This window comes from Crotalus tigris, unplaced genomic scaffold (genome assembly GCF_016545835.1).
Source record: "Crotalus tigris isolate CLP2741 ecotype Arizona unplaced genomic scaffold, ASM1654583v1 scf7180000017871.4482833, whole genome shotgun sequence".
NCBI lineage: Eukaryota > Metazoa > Chordata > Lepidosauria > Squamata > Viperidae > Crotalus > Crotalus tigris.
The window spans coordinates 2,539,834-2,549,048 of NW_024096690.1; the positions used below are offsets into that span (position 1 = coordinate 2,539,834).

Genomic DNA, 9,215 nt, shown 5'->3' on the forward strand with positions numbered 1-9,215 from the left:
TTTGGGTAAAATTCTTGTTCACTATGGAATCTGGAGTTTTATGGCTGGGTAAGGCAGGCCAGCCTTTTGGTTGTGCGGCAGATTAAGAGAGGAATGAGGTATAGCGACCTTATTATCTTCTACCACCCTGTTCTACCTACCTTGTTCCTAGTCAGCTGCCAAAATTATTTTATTTTGGAATAACAGCACTACTTGTTGCTTCAGAACAAAACCTCAGTCAGGCACCCAAATCTTCATAAGCATTTGCAGTAAAAAGAAAACTTCTCAACAACTAATACAACAAGAAGTCCTTATCATTGTAATACATTTATTATAAATCATGAACAAATGAGCATTCCTCCAAATAAAATTAATAATTTGTTTTAAAGCCTTTTGTGACGTCAATATCTGATACTATTTATAGACTGTGAAAACAAGAGGCACAACACTTTCCATATAAAACAATTGAAAAAATACACTCACTACCTACCAATAAATAGACATTTTGACATACTCACAGCTTTAGTGCCCACTTTCAATTTAGAATTTGCTTAAATGAAGAACTCCCAGCATATCCTCTTCAACTGCAGTCCTAACTAGAAGTAAATTGAGTATTTTGCCATAGCCTACAATTATGCCTAGACACAGAGCTGTACATGTTATATGGAATCATTATTTGCTATTTTTGTAGTAATATTTCACTGCCATGAGATCAAAAGTCCCTGGTCCAAAAAAAAAAAAGTTTTAATTGCTAAACTAAAACTTTTGTTCTTGCATATGTCATGAAAAATTGCTCTAAAGGAAAAGCCTTTGATTATTTTTCAGATAGTGAGCAAAAACAGATCCAATTTAGACTCCTTTTTGACAGAGATTTCTAAAGGAAATTTAGAATTTCCTTTTTTAAAATTGATTGGCAATGCATAAAACATAACCATTAATTAAAATGTGGATATGTATTATTTACCCCCTCCCTTTCTAACCATTCCAAAGGAAAAGCTAATTTAATCTTAGAATACCACTTAAGCATTTTCCCTTAAACCTTGGGAATGAGCAGAAGAGACTAATTTTTTTTTTTAGTGCTATTTTGTTTCTTCCATTTTTTTTTCTGTGGAAGTCAGACAAAAACTTTGGCACATTCTATAGAATTGCACAAGACCATTTCAAAAGGTGACGATACCAAAGGTTCCTCACCAAGGGATCTCAGCACCACCACTGAACATGTACAGTTAGTCAAATGTTGGGACACCAGGACTCGAAACACTTAAGAACTGGTATAAAAAGCATAGTAGCCCATGCCTTTAGAAACATCTTTGCCATAATCCTCAGCATTCATATCCTCACATTTCATTGTTGGAGAGTTTTCATTGCTGGAGCTGTTTGGGGACAATCGCCGCCTTTTACAAGCACCACTATAAACTCCAGAATCATTTGAATCTAGAGATTTTATGGATGGAGGTGTCTCAATCCAAGATGACCCCATTTCTTCTTTCACTTTTTCTTTTGAAAGGAGGTCTTCGGAGAAACCCGGAGGGCTTGTTCTTGAGGTCCAAGGTAAACCGGTAGACATTTTCCTTGGGTAAGAGCCTCGACTTCCCCATCCAGCCACAGAAGAAAAGGTTGGATCTGGATAATACCCCAATGCATGGGATGGCTGAATGGGAAGGGATTTGATACCATAAGAGAGTAAGCTACTTGGAGAGTAATCACTTTCATAGGAATTCATGTCCAGTTTGTTGGCCCCAGACTGTTGGACCGGAGTGACAAACCATCTCTGGGGTGGATTAGTCACCTCTTCAGTTTGCTGCGGAGAGAGGAGGCCATTTGTCTGTGGTACAGCTCTTTCACCATTATAGAATCTAGCTGGTGGGAGGTTGTTGACAAATTGTTCCTGGAAGAAGGGCTGTACACTGTACCGGGCTCCTGGGACAATCTGGTGGGATCTAGGAGAATCCGTAGGAGATGGAGTTAATCTGTCATTTTCTGAAGCTGTGTACATGCTACAAATATAAAAGAGAAAGGCTAAGATACTGGTGTTTTTTTTTTTTGCCATTCAAAAATTTGATGTTAATATGTATGGAACCTGAATGGGGCTCTAAGCAGAGTTCACTGGAATGCCATCTTAATGCTAAAGATTGTATGTCCAATGTACACTTTTTTTCCTATTAATACTGCTAATTAAAGATAATAAAGAAAACTCATGTGTTTAAATAAAGATAATTAGTGTGTTTAATTTAAATTTTTAAAAAATTATACTCCAGCTTAAACATTTTTTTATATCTAATAGTCTCTGCTAACCTAACTCACTCATCTGTTCCAATGCGCAATGTACATTCTGTCTATTCAGAAAGTCAATCCCTTCTCATTCAATAGAATTTACTCCCAAATATATATATATCTACTATTACTTTGTTACATTAGGTGCTGGTAGAGTTTTGTTAGTTAACCGATTTGTTCTTTGCTCAGTTGCAAAGTCAAATATAAAATTCAAAGTAAGTATTCTAATTAAAAGAAACATTATGAGTCTTTTAATGTCCTTCGCACTATGTAGAGATACACGAATCATTACTTACGAATCATAGTTGTCCCTGAAACCTTTTGCAAAAGGGTTATGATCAATTTTAAGCTGTGTGATCTGGAAAGTAAATCAGAAAAATAGCATGACCTATTTAGATATGTTATAGCCAAAAAGACAAATGCCTTTTTGTGTGTGTAAAAAGGAGGAAAAATTACATGGAAAATTAAAATTTCTATATAAATATTGCAGGTTGGGTGGGTTACACATTCTGTCAGGTAAGGAATGTTGACTGGCAGATTCCAGGAGGATTTCCTCAACCGCCAAGGCTCCTGGCCTCTAGAACCTTCTTTCTCTGGGACTGAGGATGACCCTGACCCTGTTGGCCTTAGTCACCTGACTTTGTACCCTCACGGTATGAAGGGTCCTGTTTCCTGGCTATGTTGATATCTATCATTATTTTTCTCATCTGCCATATATATATTTAATTTGTATGATATTGCAATTGTTTTTAACTGCTTTATTATTGTTTGCTGTCCAGAGTCACTTGCTTGACGACATTGGCAGCTGTACAGAATGAATGAATGAATGAAATGAAAGAATGAATGAATCAGAAAATAAATTTATTTATAAATCTGCTAAATAGATTGGTGGAACACAGATTGATGGAAATAGTAATTTACATGCCACACTAATACTAAAACACTCAGCCTCACAATTCTGTTCACTTCCATGTTTTTATCACTTAATTTAAAAAGGGCATAAGGTGAAAGAGGATGCTATGCTACCGATAAAAAAATCAATTAGAGTAGTGAGATTATGTTATCCTTACATCAGTGTTCTGATATGCAGTAACAGCTATGAACTGTGTTTCAGGAAAGTTGAAAGTTTGTGTTTTAGTAGAGTCATTCATATCTTCAACACCATCTTCTGTCACTTCCACAATATGGAGACGAGGCTGATATTTGTGCAGGGACTGTAGAACAATCATCTGGAAACAGTTTAGCCATCTTTTGTTACAAGACAAATATATTTAAAATCTATCAAATTTTGTACAGAATTAGGATTAGGATTAATGGCCTATTTTTTCATTTACATGCCAGTTTATCTCTGTTAAAAGGCAAGATTGAATCAATATTAAAGACTGCTGGACCAATGTTGTCTGATTCAGATCACATTTAAGTACTTTTTTTTTTACCTGAGTATTATTATTATTAGCCCCTTTGTTGTTAGTAAGTTTGAGTTTTCCAAAAGAGATTTCCTGTCTCATCCAGTGGGCTCCAGTATTGGGAGATTCAGGATGAACGTAAACCTTATTGCCTATTAGAAGCAGTGGAAAACAAATAAAAATATGTTTTAGCTCTGTCCTTCTGTATCAGAGGCACTGACATAACCACATATTAGCCAAAGCATGTACCTATAAGTATCAGGTTTAGAAAAGAGGCACTGTTGTTCACACACTTGCACATCTAGTAATATGTTGCCACTGGCTTTTTCAGCCTTCAGAAATGTAGCATCCATAATAAGACTAAGAATATATCATAATAAAAAGATAATTTCCTTGCTAATTATTTGCAACATATTTCAACTATATCCAGCTATCACCTTAGCAATTTAATCACACATACAGGTGTTTTTTTATTGTTTTAACTATTGTTGAAATGACCGGAAGAAACTGTAAGAGGGAAATAACTCTATATCATTTCTCAAATTTTGGGCACAAGCAGAGGTCATGAAGATCTCATTTAAAAAGTGGGAGAAATATTATTCACCCATAATGAACATAAAGGACAGGAAGACCTGGAGGAATGTTGTCCATGGGGTCACGATGGGTCGGACATGACTTCACAATTAACAACAACAACAAAATAATGAAATTATTGACTACAAAGAAGATATACGGTACATGAAGCAAAAATGCATCTGTTTTCCTACTCAGCTAAGTGTAACGTGCGACAGACCTCTATGTTGAAAGAGGAAGGCCAAAAACAAAACAAACAAAAATTCCCCCACCAGCTGTAGTCCTAGGCCTTACATAATAATATCCTACCTTGCATATTATTATCAGCTTTGCCACATGTCACCCATTTTCCTCCCTGGAAGCGCCAATGATTAGGATCTGCAAGCACTACTTCCACAAAAACGTTGTAATGGGCAGTAGGATTGAGGCCTGTTATGTTGAAACTCAGGAAAGGAAACATCCGCCTGAAATGGGAGGGGGGGGGAAGAGGAAGAAAAAAGAAAGGGGCTTTTAGAGAAGGAGCCTGCAGCTATTTGCCAAAAACTCCTGCAGAGTCCCTCTGGCAGCATGTTTCAGCCTTGGCTAGCACCTGGGCAAAGAAAAGGAGGCAGATGGTGGTCCCCTTACAGGTTTTATATTTAGAGAGCCACTGGGAGAGGGTTTGGCTCTAAGGATCCTCTCTCTTTTGCAAGGATGCAGGAAAGAAAAGATCTCATCCCCTAGCAAAATTCTGCCTTGGAGAATAAAGATCCTCCTGTAGTTGTTCCACAGTTCTCCTATGTAAATGTGCTGATCTCCAGTTTCATCATCAGTTTTGAGGGCTGGAATTTTAACTTTTGAACCTCAAACCCTGGTTTCCTGGGACAGTGTTATTCTCTACACTGAAGCCATTTGCTGTTTCTAATAATTATTCAAAGCAAACCCATTGGGGGAAAAGTAAGCATTCTGCTGATTCTGTCTTCTTGAAATCTTAAAATAGAAAAAAGGCAGCAGTGTGATTTCCCAGCAACTTTGATCAGACTAATTTCCAAACTAATGGTACAAGAATCAGGTTGTTACAACATATTAAATAAAAACTAAAAGTCAAATAGAGATTCATAAAATCAGAATAGTAAATGCAATTCTGTGTCTCTTTCCAAGGAGATTAGTGCTAATGTGAGGTTCTAATGCATATTAACACATATTGTAGCACCAGTGCTTAGAATCTAGTCTAATTGCAGTAGAGGGGAGCAAGCTAAGAAGTGTGGACTGGCTGCTGGAGAATGAAGAAATAACATTCCATGAAAAAAACATTGCATTCTGAAATAGGAAAGAAACGAAACCAGGGAGACCATTAAAAAAGCAAAAACAGAACCCACTCAAAAGGGTAGCCAGCATCTCAGTCATTTGCTGCAGATTTCTTTTCTCTTTTGAGTGCAACTGGATCGTCTAATCCTCCTTTCCAAAGCATGTTTTCAAACATACTGGTTTCGAAGAAACGAATTTATTCTTTTCAAAACCAGATGTTTCCAGGGTGCACAAAGCTGCTTCCACCCAAAGCTTAAATCCGGACGAGAGAGGGCTGCAGCTCCACTCTCCTTTTGACACCCACCCCAGGAATGCAGTTGTTAACATAGATGCTTCGGCAGGAAAGCTGCGCTCCGAAACCACCACCCCTACATCAAAGCCTACCTGCCCTGTTTGGTTATGATCATCTCGGTTTGATGTCGGTGGAACTTCAGCCAGAGCGGCCGATTGCAGAGGAAAACCTGGGCCCGGAGCCCCCCTGCCCCGCCGGGCATCGCCAGTCCCCCTAGGCCGCCGCAGGAGCCCCCCGCCGCCGGATAGGGATTATAGAGGCCACCGGGAGGTGCGCCTTGGCCATATTGATACGTGCTCGCAGCTGCAGCGAAGGGCGTCCTAACCGCTGCCGTCGAAAAGCTGCCCGGCGGCGTCAGCACAGAACCGTAGGGATAGCGCGCTCCACTGGGCGCCTGGTAAATGGAGCCGGACTGCGAGTTCCCAGCAGCCCCAGAGTACGGAAAAAGCGAGCACGGACTGCCCAGCTCGGCACTAGCTTGCGGGCCGGGAGATTGCAGGTAGTACCGCTCAGGACTCAGGCTATCTAGACCGTAGCGCGCAGGCGGGGGTGGTGGTGGTGGTGGTGGTGGCGGCGGCAACACGTCTTCCTCAGTTGGACACGGAGAGCTCTTACGCCCGCCATCCGCGACCTCGGCCGCCGCTTTGGATGGCATCTGTCCGGCAGTGACGAAGGGCGGTGTCTCGCCCGCCGCCTCGGCCTCACCTAACAGGCTCGCTGCCGGCCCAGAAGCGCCTCCGAACTTTTTCGGCCCCTTCTCCAAGTCCAGGCGCGGCGGCGACCCAGTGTTGAGATGTCGCGTGGTACCGCCGGCTCTCCCGCCCGCGGCTTCCAGCGGATAAAACGGAGCGCCCGGCAGATTAGCAGAACCGCCTAGGAGTTGCTCCCCCAGTTGCATCTCGCCAGGAGATTCTGCCCTTGCCTCCGCCCAGAAGTGCCCCTTAATGCTCGAAGAACAGCTCTAACGAGAGCCGCAAACAGCGCGCACCTCACCCCTCCCGAGGTCTACGTTTCCCAGACGTCTTAAAGAAAGAGAAAAGGTCGTTAGCCGCCCTCTGTGGCGACCTATTGAAAGCCACCAACCGCCCCCGTCCCTTTAATCCCATGCCAGTGAGCGCACCCGGCCGTGCTCGGGAGCATGTATACATATATATAGGCGCGCGCGCTTCTTTCTTGTAGCCGGGGAGGGGCTTGGAGGCGGTTCCACTCAGAGACGAACTTCTCTTATTCTCGTTCACCTATTGGCTAAGCCAGGAGACATTAATTTAATTAGACAGTTACTAATTGAAACAAGTCAGCTGTGACTCCTGGAGGGCGGTACGTTTTTAAAGTCACCCTTCTCTTTGCATTGTTAAATAATTTCGATGAACCAGAAAAAAAGAAAAAGTTTGCCTGTAAATAAGACGGACTTAAGTTTTTCTTCCGCGAAAAGGAAAAGAGAAACGTTTATTAACTTTTAAAAGCGTTCATCTCAACTTTAAGGAAAACGGAGTCAATAGGTGTCTGGTTGATTCTTAGACTGCCTGCCACGGCAAGCCCGAAATCAACTTTCAGGGTCGCAGAAAAGAAGGGCCACTGACTTTGAGTTCAGCGCGATGGTCTACCCGTGAAGTCACCGTCCCCCGCAACAGGCGAGGCCTTATTTCGCCAGCCCTCTCGACCAAGCAGGGAGAGGAGACGCGGCGGGGGGTCGCCCTCAGCATTGGCTGCAGAGGCTGGCCGATGCCCCCCCTTCATAAGGCGGGGGACCGGTCCCGTGCTGCCCGTTTTGTGTGTGTGTGTGTGTGTGTGTGTGTGTGTGTGAGAGAGAGAGAGAGAGAGAGAGAGAGAGAGAGAGAGAGAGAGAGATCCTCAGGGCTCTGCGAGGGAAGAAGTGGATGAGGGGAACAGGAACCTCAGGAACCAGGGAAGAGATTTTCCTGTTGCACTCACGGAAAGCGACTTGTATATGATATTGGCAAGGAGGAATTTATTTTGCTTCTCGACCACCGGGCCTTGCAATTTCAATCCTCTTTCAAGTATGTACAGAAAAATTGAAAAGTTGTCATTAGTCTGAAAAGTAATACAAGGCATTTATTTACCACCAGCTATTCTAACGGAAGCTGCCAGAGATTCGGGCAGACCAAAACTCTTACCATCCCACGCGCCTTTTTGCTGAGGGCAAGATCCTGTGAATTCGGCTTAGCTTTCAGAGGCATAAAAAGGCCTGCGCCGTTAAACTGCAATCTGTAAGATTGGAGGCTAGTCTCCTTGAATTTAATGAGCTTTAATTCCAACGCGGGCTCAATAGAAGTAGGCTTTGGAATTGTTTGTGTGCATGTGCTTTCTGGATTTTATTTCTCGAATACGACTAGATTTTTATCGAGAATAATCCAGGTAAACCGCTGAGAAAAAGCAGAGATTGTCCACCAAATTTCAGTAAGGACGGGACCAAAAGTACTGAGCTTGCTTAGGGAGATCTTCGATCCCAATAGCTCTTACCTTGATTTGGAACCCTGGCTGATTCGGACTGGAAATTGATCACCTGCAAGCAGCACCGCAGTGCACGTTATTAGAGGAACTTTTGCGCAACGACTCCTGGAGCTTACGCAAGAACACGCCCAACGGCATGACGCCGCCAGCAGTAACACATTAGTCGAGGGAATTCCGGAACATTCTCCCTCAATAACCAAGAGGCCTTTTCCAAATCTGTCCTGGGACGTAGCGCAAACTTCTGCATGCTTAGTGGACGTTTCCTCATTGTGTTTAGCGAAAGCCTCCTTTAAAAAGTCGAATAAGGAGCTGTTCCGAGTTGCCGTGAGTTTAGCGTCCACCGTAGATACCGGGGGATTCTTTCCCGCAGCGTCTTCGTTATCCGCCGTCACGAAAAATCTCCAGTTAACAAACCAAATAAGGAAAGTACCGTAAAACGAGATTGATCGCGGCTGTACGGTAATGTGTTTTAAAGCTTAGCGTTCCCCTGTTTCTCAAGTGTCTGAGAAATTCAAAATTCGTTCCTAAAAAACAACATGCCGTTTAAAAGCGAAACGAAGCAGGTCTTTTGATGTGCTTGCAAGATGTTCGAAGGTTAATAAATAGGGGATCGTTGGTAATAATTCTTCAGACTATCTTTTTATAACAGAACATGAAAGATCGGAAGAACGTAATTTTTTCCTGCGTGTTAGTTTCACCTTAAGTGAGTACATGTATCGATTAAACTGCGTCTATTGAAAAAAAAAAATATAAATTAACTCTTTAAAACTCTTTAAGATATGCAGCATACATTCCCACTTCTTTTTATAAAATGCTGGATAAAAAATTCGTTGATTTCATTGAAATTTAGTTTTAAATCAACATGCGAGACACAATCTTTCTTCCTTAGTTAATTCCTCCTTTCTATAAATGAGGCAAGTTCTTATTGTAAG

General features: G+C 42.0%; 1 protein-coding gene across 3 annotated transcripts; it reads right to left on the reverse strand.

Moving 5' to 3' along the window:
* Positions 1 to 392: 392 nt before the first annotated feature.
* On the reverse strand, positions 393 to 8,372 carry EOMES (eomesodermin). 3 transcript variants are annotated; one of them, XM_039343653.1, is made up of 6 exons: positions 8,293 to 8,372; positions 4,542 to 4,696; positions 3,690 to 3,811; positions 3,324 to 3,482; positions 2,550 to 2,611; positions 393 to 1,976 (listed from the first exon to the last, which is right to left on the reverse strand). In XM_039343653.1, exons 2-6 carry the CDS (start codon positions 4,690 to 4,692, stop codon positions 1,241 to 1,243), a joined length of 1,230 nt encoding a protein of 409 aa, XP_039199587.1. In that variant the 5' UTR covers positions 4,693 to 4,696; positions 8,293 to 8,372; the 3' UTR covers positions 393 to 1,240. The 3 variants fall into 3 exon arrangements, with proteins under 3 accessions (XP_039199587.1, XP_039199586.1, XP_039199585.1); XM_039343652.1 differs by lacking the exon at positions 8,293 to 8,372 and adding an exon at positions 5,904 to 6,908 and having other exon boundaries at positions 393 to 1,919; XM_039343651.1 differs by lacking the exon at positions 8,293 to 8,372 and adding an exon at positions 5,904 to 6,908.
* Positions 8,373 to 9,215: the final 843 nt, after the last annotated feature.